Below are 18,786 nucleotides of genomic sequence, written 5' to 3' on the forward strand. Positions count from 1 at the left end.
TCCTCTATGGCGGCGGGGTTTTATGGGCTTCCACAACCCATACAATAAGGGCGGGCGGGGGCACCCGCACCCACCGCACGCAAGTATCCCACAGGATGCCAACCCAGAATTCAAAGCTCCGGCCTCCACTCGAGTGAGTGAAGCCCTGCATTTCTAACACAGAGATGGGAAAGCTACCGCTAAGCCGAAGGCTCGCTCCTCTGTCACATATCAGTTACATCTACTTCGTGGTGCATGTCTACTGCCCTAAGTGGGTTTGGGCTCACATTAGTAGTTTTAATGTGCATTGGGATGTTCTGACTTTTTGACACACAGTGGCTCCAGCTGTTACATAGAAGCCAACCTACTGCTGTTCCAGCACATAGTCAGCCATCGGGATGGGTACTGGTGGAAGTGCAGCAGCCAAATTAGAATGCAATTTGGCTACTCTGTACAAGAAAATTTGCAGCGAAGTTATTGCCCTGTAAATTCATTGTGAAGATCCGGTGTAACACAGGCATTGATGCCCAACTTTCGTAAGTGAAAGAGAACTAGTCTCTTTGATGCAAATATTTTTAAGGGTTAGGTCTGAGGAATAACTTCTCACCTCCTGCTTTTTATAGAAACCTTGCATCATCTCTTGCTCTACTCATTCTTTCCTAGAGTCTTAAAATGATGGTGCTCCTTGAGTTGGACTCTCCTCTTCAGGGCAGAGTTCCAACCGGGCAGGACTTCTGCCCACCCCTCCAAATTTGCCCCAACCTTGACCCATTTCCCATGCATCTTGAGTCTTTTGATATGCAGGGCAGACTCCTGGCAGGATTCCTACCACCAAGAGGGAGCCCGCCAGTGCAGAAAAGGAAAATCCCGGCAATGCTGCAGTGGGTACACCTCTACATCATGACAAGAAGTGGCAAGGGACCTTAAAATAGCGGAAATGCCCTGAAGATAAAATGACCATTTCTTTTTAGGCCTCATCCAAGACCAAGGCCTAAGCAGGTGAGGCTTGGGGGCAGAAATGAAAGGAAATGATGGATGAAAGGAAGCCTCTATAGTACAGCACAGAAGGAGGCCATTCGGCCCATCAAGTCTGCGCCAGTACTAGGCCTTCTTCTTCCATTTAAAGAATTTTGCGGCTTTCCCACCACTATCCAGAGCCTACTACCACTTTTCCCTAGCCAGTCTTGGAGAACTGCAGTAACCAGGGTGGACAGGAGGGAAATGGACCTGCAGGCGGAGGCCTGCCCACCTCCAGCATTTACAATGCAGCAGGTCAGAAAGGGTTGGCCGGTGGTGGTGCTGGCAGGGCAGGGGCGGGGCGAGAGAGGGAGATCGAGGTCGAGGCAGCAGGCCACATTTTCCTATCATTTCCGCAGAGGAAAATTCAACCCCGTAGCTCTTTCGGTCTTTCTGTCCTCCTATAATCTCCAGGCTTTCAAAACCAATCCTCCTATCAGCTAATTATTTTCTTTATGGTTTACCTTGTCACCTTTCCTCCTCTTTTCAACCTTCCTGTACTATGGAACCTCCAGCTGGATTTTTCAATAAATAAAATCCTAGCTGAAGGGCCAAGGCACACAATGTAGGACACCTCCAAACCTGAAATGAGTTATTCCTGTGCCATTTCAGCACACAAAGTTTTTTTGGGGGGCTGTGGTGTGGTGAAGCTTTTTTATGTCCACTAATTCACAAACTCTTTTAATACCGTCTCCTGCAAGTCCCATAGTATCCGTCACATGCCTCAAGTAAGACGTGTTTGTTAATTTACAATTTGAATTTGATGGTAGGAGCAAAGGAAAACCAGCTGTGATACTGCTGCCTTCACGCTTTTCAAGCATTTTAATTGGCACTTAGCTGATATAAATGGCAAATATTCCAGAATTCACATAGCTTTGTAAAAATGGAACAAAAAAGTCAGAAAGCTCAATTCACAGACCAAGGCAAAGGGTTTTAATCAGCAGTGTTCTGCAATAGATGTGCTGAACTTTTCAGGCCAGAGGATTTGGGGAAGGATGACAGCTCATTAACTTTCATTCAACCCAAAGGATGCAGCACTAGGCTGCTGAGCAGGCCAACTTGGAGTCAACCACTAAGGAGGACCTTAAAAAAAAGAGGTCTAGGTGGCATAGGGAGCTGGATCCAAGCATTGTGCCAAAAAATTCTTCCAAAGTTGTAACAGCAAGAGGATAGACAGGGAGGAAGCTAATACCCTAAAGGTTACATGTGGAGTTGAACATCAGAATTAACAGGAGATAGCAGGTAAAAAGCTATGTCTTCAGATTTGTTACCAGAAAGAACTCTAACAATATATCATTCAACATCTAATAAAAGTCATGTGCTTTGAGACTTTGATCTTTGTGAAATGGAGACTCTAGGCAGGTTGAGAGGACTGAAAACCATTAGGTTTCCTGGAATGGATACACTGGGATAGAAATTGGTATGCGTTGTCCCTGTTTCTCGGGCGTAAAATGGGCGCAAAGCATACCCATTTAGCACTGGGACAGCCTGTGTCCAATCACTGCCAAATTCGTGGGGCCCATTTTTTAGCTGTCCCAGGATGCCTAAAAAAGGTTAGGTCCTTAAATGTGTAAATTAGAGGCCTAACGCTTGCCTCTTTGGCCCCTTTGAGAAATTAGGTACTGATGAGTGAGGCAGACATTGGGCCTTCCCTGCTCAGGATTCTTCAGCGGCCCCTGCAGATGAAAACCAAACGTAAGCAGTTAAATTTTGGTTTGTAAGAAACACCTTGCTGTGGAGCCGGGAGGAACAGAGCTATATGGATCTGTGCCCCACTTCCTGGGTTTCTGTTGTCCACTCAGCTCCTGTAGCAGTAGTCATGACAACTGGAAATCTCTCTAGTTTCAATGATTTGTATATGCGGAGGCAATGCAGAGTGCTGTATTTATATTATTTTTAATAACTAAGTACTGGCTGTGCTGATACTTTCAAACCTCACCCTTCCTTCACATAACTAATGCCAGGTATGAAGCAAACTAATAATTCCGTTTTAGTTTCTATCCCCCTCTGAGCAATTCTGCTAGATTTTCTCAATATTGGCCTTTAACAACCGTTAAAATGTAAGGTTGTTTTAATGGGCTAACTTCCCTTAACCCATTTTAGTATAGGAGCAAGGCTCTGAGTAGCACTAGTAAAGAAAATCTGCCATCACTTTCTAACAGTCTTCCTCTACTGTTTTCTCGTGTCTTCTTTTTTATTAAACTACCCGCCGAGGACATTCTAGCAGAGTAAAGCTTGTAACGGCACCCACTCCAAATGAAGCATTCGATGAGCCAGCAATATCAGGCCTAACGCTGTTTGGTTGGGTTTTCAATAGCTGTGTGCATTACAATGGGAAGCCCAAGTGAAACACATGTTATCAATTTGTCCGAGTTGCTATTTGCATTTATCAAGTTGAAAATCAGAAACAAGTCCCAATCCATGACCAAATTCAGAACAACAGAGCCTCAGGACCTCACATTGCCGGCCCTTTCTGCGAGATTTCTTCACCAATGGTTATATATGAAGCTGTGATTAGGTGAGTGTAAGGAAATTCAGTTCATGCAGGATTGCTCGATCACAATGACACTTGCCCAGGCTTGTTCGTCAACTCAAGGAGTACCTTGGTAATAGTTCTCCTCCAACTCTCTGCAAGGCATGATGAACAATGAAAGAAAGAGAGAACCTGCTTTGATATAGCGCTTTCCACGTCCTCGGAACATCCCAAAGAGCTTTACAGCCAATTAAATACTTTTTGAAGTGTAGTCTCTGTTGTAGTGGAGGGAAATATGGTAGCTGATTTGCGCACAGCAAGGTTCCACCAACAGCAATCAGATAAATGACCAAATAATCTGTTTTAGTGATGTTTATTGAGGGATAAATATTGGCCAGAACACCGAGAGATTTCCCTGCTCTTCTTTGAAATATCGGATCTTTAACATTCACCTGAGAGAGACTCGGTTTAACATCCCACCCAAAAAAAGGCACCTCTGACAGTGCAGCACTCCCTCAGTGCTGCACTCAAGTGTCAGCCTAGATTATGTGCTCAAGCCTTTAGAATGGGGCTTGAACCCACAATCTTCTGATTCGGAGGTGAGAGTGCTGAGCCAAGTATGAGTGGGGACTGCTATAGATTTGTACAGGGAACTGGGAGGTCAGATTTCATTTTCCTCATTGAATGTAAGAGCTCAAATGTGAGTCACCTCCATTTCAAGCATTAAATTCAACAGTAATCACCATTCCACTCTGTACCCCTCTCCTGCTATTGTGCAGAGATGGCATACTGGTTGACCATGCCAATTCTTATACTCCCACAGGGCAGCTCTCTATCATTAACATTTCCCCCTTTTAAGGCACAAATTAAAAAGTGCATAGATAAGCTTCCTGCATATTTAGTAAGATTTCTAAGGGCAAGGGAGTGTTAAAATTTACACTTCCAACGCATTTTGGTCTCCCGCAAAGACTTGCACGTGCACATGGAGTAGGGAGTATTTTCCAATCCGGATTGCCTGATTTGCAAGTAGGAAAGTGTGTGGAGGTCCACCAAGACTCCAACTGCTCTGCATCATGCACAATTTCCTTTGGGTAAAGGATCCCAGTGGAAGAAGCATTTGTCTGAAACAGGCAGGAGCTTCGTTTACAGATTAATTAGGGGGCAGAGGTGAACTATACGCCATTTCTCAATGTTTGTAGAACTTTTCATTGTAGTCATGCCTGTGTGAAATGGATGTCCAGAGTTGCTAGGTAATGGTAAGTACCTGGTAAGTCACAGAATGGACACAGTAATGTTATCTGTATTTCAGCCATTGCTTAGTTCTTTTTCTTCATTTTTTGTAGTTGTTGGCACTGAAATTTCCTTGAATCTTTGTGCCTACTGTTCTAACCTTTTTTTGGCCACAGCACAGTTACTGGTTTCTCAATGGAAATCCCCCTATCCGAAGTGTTTGGGAAAAAAAAGAAGGATCAATGGAGGGTCAGGCTGCACGAGGGTTGCTCTGTTTCCACGCACTGGTATCCGCGCACCCCATCTGCAGACAGCGGTGAATGTAGTTCACTTTTGCTGATGGTTAGTCCAGGTGGAGGCTCCCGTTTCCAATAAAAGCTGAAACGACAGACCCCATGGCACCACTAAAGAAGGACTCCAATCACAGCAGGTCAGGCCTTCAGTGGCACTGCATGAAAGAAGGGTGATCAATAGCCAGTGTACCTCAATTGGCTGCACCTACCAGGATCCCACTATCTATTTCTGCAGGTCCTACCAAGCCATGATGGTGGAAAACTGTCTTCACAGGGTTCTTGTCATCAGCTAACCTCAAACAAATAGAACACTTCCATTCATGGCAGCATAAAACCCATTTCTAGCCATTTGGGTGGAAACTAAACCTCTCAGAATATCTAATATCTCACATACACTCTCTTCCTCCTAATGTAGATGCGCTCTACACTGAGGCACCGTAGTAATAAGTGCTATACATGAACTGAGAAGTGATATGTTAAAATTAGATTTTTGTAAATGTTCAAGCTCATTTTAAAGGGTGGGGGGGAGGGGAGAGGGAGTGGTAAACTTCTGCAGGGGTTCTCTTACTCAGCCACTGTAACTTTGCTGGAAAGTACCGGAAAAATGCTGCATCTCCAGGGTTTCCACGGCTCTTCTGCCAACGTTATGAGGGAGGAGCAGGAATATTCCCGCAGGAATTCACGTCTAGACGCCCCCAGACGTCTATGATAATAATGGGTTTCTGTGAAATATTCGACGTGACTTTCAAAAGATACAGATATGACGGACCTATCTGATCTAACCATTTTCTGTCTGTATCTGTGGAGACACATTTTTCTGGTCTGATGACCACAACTAACTTTCAGTTAAATTGAGGTTATGGTTTCAATCAGATTGTTATCACACTCTTGAATATCTTAAGCTAGACCGTCCCAGCCAACAATCATAATGAGGGGGCACAGACTTGGCCACGTGGGGTATGGCAAGATGGCAGCTGGAAAATACCAATCTAATTGCCTTCACAATTGTCCAAAGGAAAAGGAACAAAAGTGGGAGCATTCTTCTGAGGGAAGGATAGAAAAATGGGAAGATTCTGATGACTGCTGAATCAGATACAGCACTGAGTTGAGAAAGAGAGACATGGTGGCAGGGCAATAAAGTGTACTGGTGCTCCAACATCTTGTACCATGGAAAGATTCAGGTTCCAACCTGTGATGTTGTACTTCATGGATCCCATCAGGGCAATAAAATGATCAAAGGCCAGTAGCTCCCAGGCAAGGGGGAAATAATCTTAATCAAAAGTTACTCCAGGTTAGTTGCAAACAACATGAAGTGGTGAACCCAGGGAGCAGGTGGACAATGTCAGGTATAGAAACCTGGCAAGATACGTGTGACATCAGCAAGTATAGGCAGGGTGAATGGGCAAAGTGGGATGGTGGCAACATTGGGATATACAAGAAGCATGAATAAACTGGTGCCATTGTTGATACACATAGGAAATGTGAATGGGCAGGTGTGGTACTGGCAGATAGGGACAGATAGTCTTTTCTCACAAACAATTCTCTTTTTAGTGTAACTGGAAAGAGATTTGGCTATACCTGTAGAGAATATTGATGTGTGGGTGACCTAGCCTAGCCTTATATATTTAACTGAATGTCTGAAAGGCATCCTGATGTCCTTAATTTGCCTGTGCCCCCTTCACCACCACTGAGTGGGCTGAACCGTCTCAGACAGTAGTGGGTACGTTTCAGATATGTACCCAGGAACTGCTTTTGCTGGGACAGTTAATCCGGCAACAACTAACACTGCATTTGAGATAATTTGTCACAGAATCAGCAATTGGACTCTTTTGAGACATGTTTCTAGATCTGTAAATACCATGGTTATAGTGGCATTGTCACTGAATAGTAATGCTTCATCTTATCACTTCACCCACATACCACAATGCACTCTTAACACCTTAAGCAAAAGAGAGAAAACAGTTGAAAAGAAATACTTCTGTGAAGATAAAGCACATCCTGCAGTGCAAACCTGCCCTGAGCTGCCAATGCAGTGTCAGTTGTATACCACAAAGTGTACATTGTGAATTTTAATGAGCCACGGTTTTGACTTGACCCAAATATTTGCTTCAGTACCTCAGTATATTGTAGCTACACATATTGTCTCAAACCAGTTTCAATTGTAGCCTTATACCTTATACTCAAATGGGTCATTAGTTCCTTGTACCTCATGTTCAAGTGGGCTATTAGTTACAGTGTATCTTGTGTTCATACTTTCTAATTACATTGGCCCCGAATTTACTCACTGCTTTTGGTGTGTTTTTGTCATAAGATCAAAGTACAGGAAACTTTCGATTAACCGGCCCCTAAATAACCGGAACGCTCTATCCACCGGCAAAATTCAGGAGTCGGTTCAGGTAACTTTTTTTACTTTTAGTTACTTTTTTTACTCCATTTGTTGCTGTGCAAGGGTATAGCTGAAGCTGTTGCTAAGCTACAGAGACGCTTGCAACTTGTGCCGATTGTTTTGAAGCAACAGGGTTTGTTGCTTTATACGGAGCTCTGAGCTCCGTATCTTTTACTATAGCGTTCGGTTATCCGGAATTGTTGATGAACCGGCAACACGTCGGTCTCGTCTGTGCCGGATACCAGAAAGTTTCCTGTACCGGAAATTTAATGGGTGGATTGTGTGGCTAGGTCCATTTGTGCTGGGTTTTCAACCCATAATGGCTGCACTGTAGTTCCTCACATGATCTGAGGCCTTCCATGTGTACATATGCTGATGCATCTGGGAGGCTCATTAGCATATATTAAAATCAGCAGCAGCAACGGCGATGGAGTCACCAAATCCCGTGACTTGCTCTCCCGTTGTACCAAGAGCCACTTAGAATAAAATAGAAGAGGCATACCGTGGCGTGTGTCAGCGGATGCTGGCAGAAGTGCTTCACTTTGGAGCCTGCAGCTTGAAGAAGCTCTCATAAGAACATAGGAAGCAGAATAGGCCATTCAGCCCCTTGAGCCTGTTCCATCACAGAACATCACATCACAGAAACCCCACAGTGCAGATAGAGGCCATTTCGGCCCATCGAGCCTGCACCGACACATATCCCACCCGATCCCCGTAACCCCTACACCAACACATATCCCACCCTATCCCCGTAACTCCACGTATTTAATCCCCCTAACACTAAGGGTCAATTTATCATAGCCAATCATCCTAACCCGCACATCTTTGGACTGTGGGAGGAAACCGGAGCACCCGGAGGAAACCCACGCAAACACGGGGAGAATCCACCATTGAATTAGATCATGGTTGATCTGTACACCTCCGTTTAGCCACCTTTGTTCCATAGCCCTTGATACCCATAAATAACAAAACTCTTATCGCTCTCAGTCTTGGGCATTTCAATTATCCCAGCAGCCACAGCCTTTTAGGGGAGAGAGTTCCAGATTTTCACTACACATTGTGTGAAAAAGTGTTTCACCATTTCAGTCCTAAATGGCCGAGCTCTAATTTGATGAAAATTGCATTCCTTTGTATGTAATGTTAATGGAAGGGGAGGAGAAGCAAACTGGAGGAAAGGAGAGTGAGACAGTCTTTGAGAAGACAGTGCCCTACAAGGTATTACCCCCACCACCCACCCAACTACAAAGAATTTACAGGCCACGCAGATCCTATGAAGGCCTTCGTGAGGAGCACTTGGAGTACGTTTCACCATTTCACCAAAGAGGGAATAGGAAAGCTGTGGCAGCTACTACATAAAGACCATCAGCCAAGATCATTTGCCTGGACAGCTCTGCTTGTGACTGAGGAAGAGACAACCGCTTTATGCCACTTGCTCATTTCAACCAACTACGGAGGATCTGTGCAATATCACTCAAGGGGGCGATCTGGGGATTAATTCATCAGGTCACTGATGCACCTTTTATGAGAGATGGGGAATTCATTCATTGTTGCCAGATGCATGATAGAGCCAACCAGCTTTATTGCATTGCAGGGCTTCCTAAAGTTTAAGGTGCAATAGATGGAACCTATGAACCACTGTGAGCTCCTGCCATTAACCTCCTCAATATTCTTAACAGAAAGTGTGGTGTATGTAACCTGTTCCACCTTAAGAGAACTTAAGCCTGTTCCACCTTAAGAGATGTACTACTTTCTCTGGCTGCTGTATACGTAATACCGGTGGTGACCACACCGGTATATAAGCACTGTGTAGTAATATTGTATTCAGAATAGTCCCTACCTCCAACCAGTAAAGACCTGTTGAATTTACTCTTGTAGTCTGTGTAGTAATTATCACTATAACACACAGACTTAACAGTGGCGACGAGTCCGATTCTTACCCTGCGGCAGTTATTTCCACGGCGGCTTCGTCCACAGACAGGACGTCGAAGAGAGGTTTCCACCCTCATCACCCTACTGGAAGACACGTCGAGCGGCAGGCATCGAGAAACTGGAGTGCAGAAGACATCCTGACCTCGAAGCCTCCATCAGCGACTGTCAGCTTTCTTCTTTCTACCTCGGTGGTGGGTAAGCCGGGCAGCGACGCGACAGAAAGTCAACCGCGTTGGCTGTACAGATGGGGCTGGGAAGACGGAGGAATAAGGGCGGTGAGATCGATCGCGACCGGAGATAAGGGCCGGGCCGCTTTCGAGCGAGAGGCGCAGCGTGGGACATCGATCGCGACCGGAGATAAGGGCCGCATTCGGGCTAAAAGGCGCAGCGTCTGGGGAAACTGAAGGCGCGAGAGCCGCGGTGAAGCGGAGACAGCGTCGGGGGACGGTTGAAGACCGTCAAGCGTGGGAAAACCGCCATTTTGTGGGCAGAGGACGACGACAAGAGCGGGAAGCCGCCATCTTGGATAACATAAAAATACAATAAATTGCAACGATGCCTAAACATGGGAACATTAATACCTTTGAGAGTGACATCAAAGAATAGGCCATGTATGCAGAACGCATACAAAATTATTGTAAGGCAAATAAAACTCCTGATGCAGATAAAGCACTAACATTATTAAATTTAATGGGTGCGAAGACATACGGGCAATTGAAACACCTGTTATCACCAGATGAACCGGCGGATAAGGCGTTCGATGAGATTGTTACTGTCCTGAAAAATCATCTAAACCCCACGCCGCTGATGCTAGCGGAACAATTTAAATTTTACGACAAAAGGCAGCTGCAGAATGAAAGCAATGCTGAATATTTGATGGAATTACGTAAGCTAGCAAAATATTGTCAGTTTGGAATGGGACTGACAGAGGCACTACGAGATAAATTTGTGTGTGGTTTATTTAAACAGGATACACAAAAGCGACTGCTCGAGGAGAATGAGCTGACGCTTGAGAAGGCGGTCACTATGGCAGCAGCACACAAAGCCGCAGCGAGAGGCACGGCAGTAATGCAGCTACGGTCACCGGAACTCGGTACAAACAAATTGGGTTTGAGTTCTGTCAAATGTTATCGTTGTGGAAAGACAACGCACGATCAGAACCAAGAATGCAGAACGTGTGGCAGGCTTGGCCACATAGCTAAAGTATGCCAGTCAGGAAAGAAGACCAGCAACAAAAAGTCACCGCAAGGAAAATACGCAAAGGTACACAAGGTGACAAAGAACAGTTTGACCGAACAGAAGTCAGATTCAGCCGCTAGCAGTAATGAACTGGATAGCTTAAGAGTACACAATGTTGGTAAGGATGCAGATCTCCAGACAATTTGGGTCACTCTTCAGATAGCAGGAGTCCAAGTAAAAATGGAATTGGACACTGGATCGGCATTGACGGTCATGAATAAGAAAGATTACAGAAGGTTATTCCAACATATTCCCCTACAGGATACGGAGATTATATTGAAAACATACACGGGGCAAAGAGTGTACCCCATCGGAAAAATAGAGGTAGAAGTGGTCCACAAGGGCGAAGAAAGCCAAGTAATGGACTTATATGTGCTACCTGAAGGAGGTCCACCACTACTAGGACGGGAGTGAATTAGGAAAATGAATATGGACTGGCACTCCTTGAAGGCACTAACGGTAGATTCCGGGGAAACAGATGTCAAACCTAAACGATTGTCCAGAATATTGGATGATGCTAAAGAGGTGTTCCAGCAGGGACTGGGAACACTGAGAGGAATTATGGCAAACATCAAGATTGATGAACATGCACAACCAAAATTTTTTAAAGCCAGACCGGTACCCTATGCAATACAACCTACTGTTGAAGCGGAACTGGAAGCACTAGAACGTTCAGGTGTACTGTCTAAGGTAGATTGGAGTGAGTGGGCTACGCCCATTGTTCCCGTTATGAAACGTCCTGCGAGCAACAAGCCAGGAGATCCAGGGAAGGTTCGCATCTGTGGAGATTTCAAAATCACCGTTAATCCGATGCTTCACACGGTGCAGTATCCGCTTCCACGGATTGAGGATATTTTCGCTTCATTGTCTGGCGGGAAACACTTCACCAAGATAGATTGGCGCAGGTGTACTTGCAGATGGAGGTTGAGGAAGAGTCACGCCAATACCTCACAATCAACACGCATCGAGGGTTTGTACCGGTACAATAGGCTGGTTTTTGGAGTGGCATCGGCTCCAGCAATTTGGCAGAGGGCCATGGAGCAGGTATTACAGGGAATTCCAGGCACACAATGTTACCTGGACGATATTCTGATCACAGTTGATGGTGATGAACAACATCTCGCAAACTTGGAACTGCTGCTCAACAGACTGAAAGAGTATGGACTTAGAGTAAATCGGCAGAAATGTGAGTTCTTCCAGAAGCGGATCTCGTACTGTGGCCATGTCATTGACCGGGAGGGGCTTCATAAGTCTCCTGACAAGATTGAGGCAGTTGTAAAGGCTCCCGCTCCGGAGAATGTCTCTCAGTTGAGGTCGTTTCTAGGATTAATTAACTATTACCATAAATTTCTGCCAAATCTATCCACGGTACGGCACCCGTTAAATGCTCTTTTACAGAAAGGGGTACCATGGGAATGGGGCGAAAACTGTAAGAAGGCATTTCGCAAAAGCAAAGAATTGATCACCTCAGAGGAAGTGTTGGCTCACTTCAACCCGACACTGCCTATTCGGTTGGCTTGTGATGCTTCTCCATATGGTATTGGGGCAGTACTCTCACACAAGTTGCCAAATGGCACGGAAAGGCCAGTCGCGTTTGCATCCAGATCATTGACCTCCGCTGAGCGCAAATATGCGCAGATCGATAGGGAGGCTCTTAGCCTTGTATGGGGAGTGAAGAAGTTTAATCATTACCTGCAGGGCCAAAAATTCACACTTCTGACAGACCATCAACCGTTGGTATCCATTTTTAACCCTAAGAAGGGTGTTTCGGTGATGGCAGCGCAGCGTCTCCAGAGATGGTCTCTTTTCCGAGGGGCACATCAATATCAAATAGAATTCAAAGATACGAAACAGCATGGCAATGCTGATGGGCTGTCGCGCCTGCCACTACCTGAAGAAGAAGACATGACGAAAGTTGACCCTGTTGAGTTATTTCATTCGACCATCATCGAGTGTTTACCAGTCACCAATGCAAGTATTGAAAGAGAAACCAGGAACGACCCGACACTGTCCAGAGTCTATGAGGTGACAGTGAAAGGATGGCCAACACGGGGTGATCCTCTGTTACCGGCATTTTCGGCAAGGCGAGACCAGCTGTCTGTCTGCCATGGTACCTTGATGTACGGGACAAGAGTGATTATTCCTCCCAAGTTAAGGGAAAGAGTTTTAAACGAACTGCATGAAGGTCATCTGGGGGGAGTTAAAATGAAAAGTCTTGCTAGGGCTTATGTATGGTGGCCGGGTATTGACCAACAGATTGAGGAGTTAACGAAAAGCTGCGCTGGGTGCCAAAAAGTGCAAAATGCACCTCCGATAGCACCGCTACACCCATGGGAATGGCCTTCAGCCCCATGGCAACGCGTACACATTGACTTTGCTGGTCCATTCATGGACTCCATGTTCCTAATCGCAGTGGACGCACATTCCAAATGGCCAGAAGTCAACAAGATGAATACCACTACTTCAGAAAAGACAATTGCGGTGTTAAGAACAATATTCGCAAGGAACGGATTGCCAGAACAGATCTGTTCGGACAACGGACCACAGTTTGTATCGGAAGAATTCCGACAATTCTTAAAGAAGAATGGAGTAAAACATTATACCTCTGCCCCATATCATCCGGCGACAAACGGGTTGACTGAAAGATTTGTCCAGACATTCAAAAAGGCAATTAAGGCCATGAACGATGATCAGATTCCGCTGCAACACAAGGTCGACAAGTTCCTGATGTCATATCGAAACACCGATCATGCAGTGACTAACCAAAGTCCTGCCATGATGTTTTATAACAGGAGGTTGCGGTCCAAGTTGGACTTGTTAAAAGCAAATGTGCGGAGGGAAGTGGAAAACAAACAGTTTCGGCATATTAACAACAAGACCACTCGAACTTTCGACGTAGGACAACCAGTGTTGGCAAGGGGCTATGGAAACGAAAAATGGCAGTCCGGAACAATTCGGGCCAGACAAGGACCTCTGATGTACACAGTAGATATTGGTCATAATGTGATAAGGCGTCATGCGGATCAACTGGTAGAGTCGAGAGCAAGGGTCGAACCCATGGTTGTGACAGAGACAACTGTGGAAGACGTTAATGAACCTGAAGCATCTACCTCGGCAGGGAATGTACTTGATGATGATGACACCCAATACATTGGAAACCAAATAGAGGAGGCACCTCAACAACAAGAATCAGAGACTACTGAGAGGCGTTATCCAAGCCGCATCAGAAAGCCTCCTGAGAGACTGAACCTTTGAACTGTTATACCTGAAGTTATATATGTATATATGTTATTATGTTATGTTAAATGGGGATATGACTGTTAAGCTAAAAAGGGAGGATTGTGGTGTATGTAACCTGTTCCACCTTAAGAGAACTTAAGCCTGTTCCACCTTAAGAGATGTACTACTTTCTCTGGCTGCTGTATACGTAATACCGGTGGTGACCACACCGGTATATAAGCACTGTGTAGTAATATTGTATTCAATATAGTCCCGACCTCCAACCAGTAAAGACCTGTTCAATTTACTCTTGTAGTCTGTGTAGTAATTATCACTATAACACACAGACTTAACAGAAAGGGGTACAGCTCATTGAATATCCAGATGGTGCATAACCAGACGCAAAGGAGTAGCTGAGATGTGCTACAAGGAGGCACAGGCCTCTACCAGACTGGTCATTGAGAGGACCGTCTGGTGCCTTGATAGAATAGGAGGGGCCTTGCAATATGCTCCAGATCAAGTATCATGTATAGTTGTAGCTTGCCCTGCACAACTTTGCCATCCAAAATGGCCTGGATATGGACATTTCTGGGGACGTGGCCCCAGCAGCTGTGGAGGCAAGACAGCATGGAGTGCAGCATCAGAAGCAGCACCCTTTCCTGTATGAGTATTATTTCCATGAATAACAGTGCATGACATAAGTGTACATTCTCCTTTAATACAACAAACTCTGCAGCGACCATAAGCCAATCTATTCTTTCCCAACACTGTGATTCTCCTGGGTGTCTAATTGTGCCCTTCTTTCTCCTGTTCCAGTGCTTCTCCTGAACGCTACCCAATGGCTAGTATTGCGAAAGGCTGCTACTGTACTGCAAAAGACTCATGGGATTGAAGTGGCCCTCTTCTAATGGCAGCTTTGTCCTGGGTGGGAGCAGCTGCTGGCTGCATCTCCAAAGCTTGTGCCTGGGCTGCCTGGTGGTCACATCTTATGTACCACTTGGTCTGAGGGGCGAAGCCCTCATGTGCTGGTGTCCTGAGAGACAGAATCCTCAGGCAAGTCTGTTGAAACCATTGCTGTTCCACTAGGCCCTGGTTACATGTCAGTGGGGTTGCTGGTCTAAAGGCATCTATCAGATTCTTAAAGTGTTGAGAGGTTCCAGGGACTGTAAAACTGTACGAAAGATGCTGGTTAATCTGTCCCCTACTGCTACCAGACTTGCCGTCTGTACCATCATGGAGGAGGAGATACTGATTGGTCCCAGGCTGCTTCTTAGGTGGGGAAATTGCCTGTCGTTGATTGCAGGGAAGCTGCCACACTCTACATTGATGCCTGCCATGAAGAAAGGTCATCGACCTGAAACATTGGGCCAGTAATTCCGGTCCCAACGCGTGAGTACGGACGGGGTACTCGCGCGTGGGCCCGTTGGAAGTGCCGGATTTCAGCATGCACAGCGCATGCACGGGAAACCGGCATTTCCTCCAAGGGGTTCAGAGGTCCAACGCGTGCGCGCAGGACTCTGCGCGCACGCGTTGAACTTCCTTCTTTTTGACAGGTTTGCCCGTGTGTAAGGGCCTGAACTTTTTAGATATATAAAAAGGAGGCGTAAGGACTTGATTCTTTAAGGTAAGTGGTCTATTATTTAAAATTATAACATTTTTTCCACAGCTTTATTGTTTTTAAGGGTTTTACAGTAAGGTAAGTTTATTTTTAGACCCGATTTCTTAAAAAATTATTTTTTTTAAAAATTTAATTAATTGTTTAAAATAGTTTTTTAAAGTTATTTATAGTTTATTTAATTATTGGGATGTTTTTAAAAATTTTATTTAAAGTTAAACTAGTCTTTTGGGCGCCCGTACTTTTCATGAGTTTGACAGTTCTTACTATCAAACTCATGAATGAAGTTTCCCCTCCCCTGATTGGCTGCACAGTGCTCACCTGATCCCAGCCGGCACATCGAACTAACTACGCCGCTGGATCAGGTAAGCACAGCGCGCCGACATCTGAACCGGGCCAGTGACAGGAATTCCAAGCAGGCCCAGGCTTCAGATGTCGGCGCGTCGGGTGAGTGCACATCGGGGGCTTGCACGCGCGGCAAGCACCCGATCCTAATTTCTGGGCCATCAACTCTATTGTCCTCTCTCCACAGATGCTGCTCAGTGGTTCCAGCATTTTTTGTTTTCCCTTTTTGACTTACCTACCCTCTCACCCAAGGCTGCAGCCACAATCTTGAGCCATTCTTGACTTTTCAAAATCTGCACTCCTAATTTCCAAGCACACCCCCCCCCCCCCCACACCCCCACCCCACAGATCCCATGTTACACGGGAGTTGTGTGACTGAACTGGCAATGGATATTTAAATGAGATGACTATGCAGTGTACAGAAGGGACAGGTGAACAGCATCAGTAGGTGGACAACCTGGCTCAGGGGCGCAAACCCAACATAAATGACCCCATGGAATTTTACGGTCGCTGGTTCTTGTGTTCCGTATCATGTGAATTACTTTACATTTTATATTCAATTCTCAGGGTGCCAATTGTAGAGCAATTACAGTTAAATACCTTCTCTGCAATTCCTTGATTCGCACCATCAAGTTGAGATGACCCTGAGAATACTGCTCGATTACGTCTCTGACATCGTAAGGCTTTCTGGCTTGCTGTAAAACAAAACAAATATTTGTAGAACAGGGAGGTAAAGCAAGGATAGAGAGTCCAATGCGCTTGACCCCAGTACATCCTGAACACTGAAGTAACTGGTCGCTGGTGGCAGGAAGTCAAAACCAAAAAATGTAATATCTGAAGTATTGCTGCATCCTGTACAAGCTGAATGCCAACACTTACTAGGGGTGAAATTAGTCTTGGTCAAAAAATGAGCGATAGCGAATTGAGAGCCCCGTTTTACACCAAAGTTTCATCGACTTCAATGGAAAAGAAACTCGGGTGAGGTGTAAAATGGGGCTGCCCATTCACTACCGCCCGCTTTGTGCGATCATCCAAAACCAATCTCACCCCCATCAAAATCGCATGGTTGAATGCAAGCATGGGTTTCTGAAACCCAGTTTGAAACAGTCCATTTTCTCCAGGGGTTAGTGGATGGATTTGTTGTTATTACTATATAACCCATTATCAACCAATTGTGACCATTTAATAGAGTTCCGAGGAATTTCATGCATCACATGCAAGGAAAATAAAGGTTTCTGCAGCTCCAGTAACTTTTACGAATCAAAGCTGTTGTGAAAACATACGGGGGCTGTCAATGCACCATGATCAATCCCAAAAACTCAAGTGTTGATACAGTATGCATGTACAAGGCCAACTTCAGCACCTTATCAGCAGTGAGAAACCCTCAGCCCAACAGTTCAAACATTTCAAAAAGTTTATCCTGCTGAACTGCCCCACGATTCCCAAGTTAGAAATCTGTGCATTTCTCAGTGTCTCTCTAGTTGTCCTGTTTATGTTTAGAAATTCTGATCAGAACCAGCCTACAAACAGGCATTTTGTGCAACATTCTTTGAACGCGACATCTTGAAAGTTCTGCTCCAGTGATGTGAGAAATGGGAATGATGTCACAAAATGTATAGGCCTCCTCTCACTTCATTTTTTTACCCACTGAAGGCAATGATTTTGACCAAGGCCTTCAGAAAAAGTTCTGGTCCGGTCTTTGGGGCTCCGCGGCCCCTTTAATATTACCTTCTGCCTCTTAAGGTGCTGCGGTTGCAGTCCTGTTACAGCACCTCCTTCATTTTCCTGCAAGGCTGGTGGCAGATGCCCGCTTCTTGGCGGGATTCCTGCCCGGAGTCCACTATGAATACATAATGACCCCCGACCCAGGAAACTGGCCCGGAGTCATGGTGAGGTCGGGGCAGCGGGTCAAAGCCCAGCCCTGACCCTGTAGCAGCGGAATCAGAAAAAAACAGCCCTAAGGCTCTAAAAAAAAGTGAAATCCGGTCGCAGATGGGAGCAGGTGATATGGCAAAGGGGTGGTGGCATCCAGATTTTGGAGCCCCAAGGTGGGTGCTGTGGAGAACAGGCATACAGCAGCCTCAATCTTGGAGATACAACTGAGAGGTCTCGGAGGTAGGTAAATGGCAGTACCACCTCACCTTGGAGACCTGAGCTTGGAGGATTTGATCAGCGATGCATAAAATAAATTAGGTGAACTTAATTGTGACAGACAGGTGTGATGAAAATCACATGACAGAAATAATTAAGCAGAAACGTTACAGGAAGTAAGTGTCATTAGGCAGGAAGCATATACATTTGGAAAACATTTAACACTAGCAAATCGCCAGTGACATTGCTTTCAATGAGTTAGAAGATATGCTGTTTTATAATAAGTCGGGATCGCTGATTTTCAAGTCATTTCTTTTTTACTTTTGAATCGCACTTTCCCTACCTCTTCAATTCTGATTTGCTACTGTTTCGCTTTAAGCCAGTCACCAAAGTGTGACAAGTAAAGTGTGAGTGTGACAAGAAGTAAGTGTGACATTTACAGGAAGTGCCCACTAAACACAAGACTATTAATATATCATGGATACTACTGCTAGCTGAAAGAGCGGAACATGCTATCTTTGGAGTGCAGTGGCATGGAGTGATAATGATGTGTGTCCACCTTTGACCCCTGAGGACACGAGCACTCCATTTTAGCTGCGTTGCCATGAGGAAACACCAAGTAGGGGGCTAAGTGCCTCTTCATGGTGTTGGGGGGGGCGAGGCGGCGGTGTGGGGGGGGGGGCGAGGCGGTAATGATGGATATTGAAGAGAAAATCATCAAGCACCTCCCTTGTGCTGACATGAGCAGAATTGGCTGGCTTCTGAGAACAGGGTGGCTAGTTTCCCCTCCTCTCAGCCACAGTTGCGGAGGGCGAGGGGGGGGGGGCGGCGGCAGTGGGGAGAGAAAAGGAGCAAAGAAAATAATTTGACAAAGTACACATAAGCTTAAAAAGTTAAATTAACAAGATGAAAGGGCGTAACGTTAAATAGTGAATGGCAGCAGCGCATGCAGCAATAGTTACTGCTCTCA

The 18,786-nt window shown here is 45.5% G+C and overlaps 1 protein-coding gene across 2 annotated transcripts in view; it reads right to left on the reverse strand.

Moving 5' to 3' along the window:
* LOC147106616 (potassium voltage-gated channel subfamily KQT member 1) overlaps positions 1–18,786 on the reverse strand; it is a 932,501-nt gene that overhangs the window by 272,852 nt on the left and 640,863 nt on the right. For both annotated transcript variants that reach the window (XM_086007627.1, XM_086007626.1), the window contains one exon: positions 16,326–16,420. In XM_086007627.1, coding sequence (XP_085863753.1) covers positions 16,326–16,420 — 95 coding nt within the window. The remainder of the gene's footprint in view (positions 1–16,325; positions 16,421–18,786) is intronic.

Source organism: Somniosus microcephalus, chromosome 15 (assembly GCF_052327205.1).
Source record: "Somniosus microcephalus isolate GS21.2 chromosome 15, FLI_Smic_1.0, whole genome shotgun sequence".
NCBI classification, from domain to species: domain Eukaryota; kingdom Metazoa; phylum Chordata; class Chondrichthyes; order Squaliformes; family Somniosidae; genus Somniosus; species Somniosus microcephalus.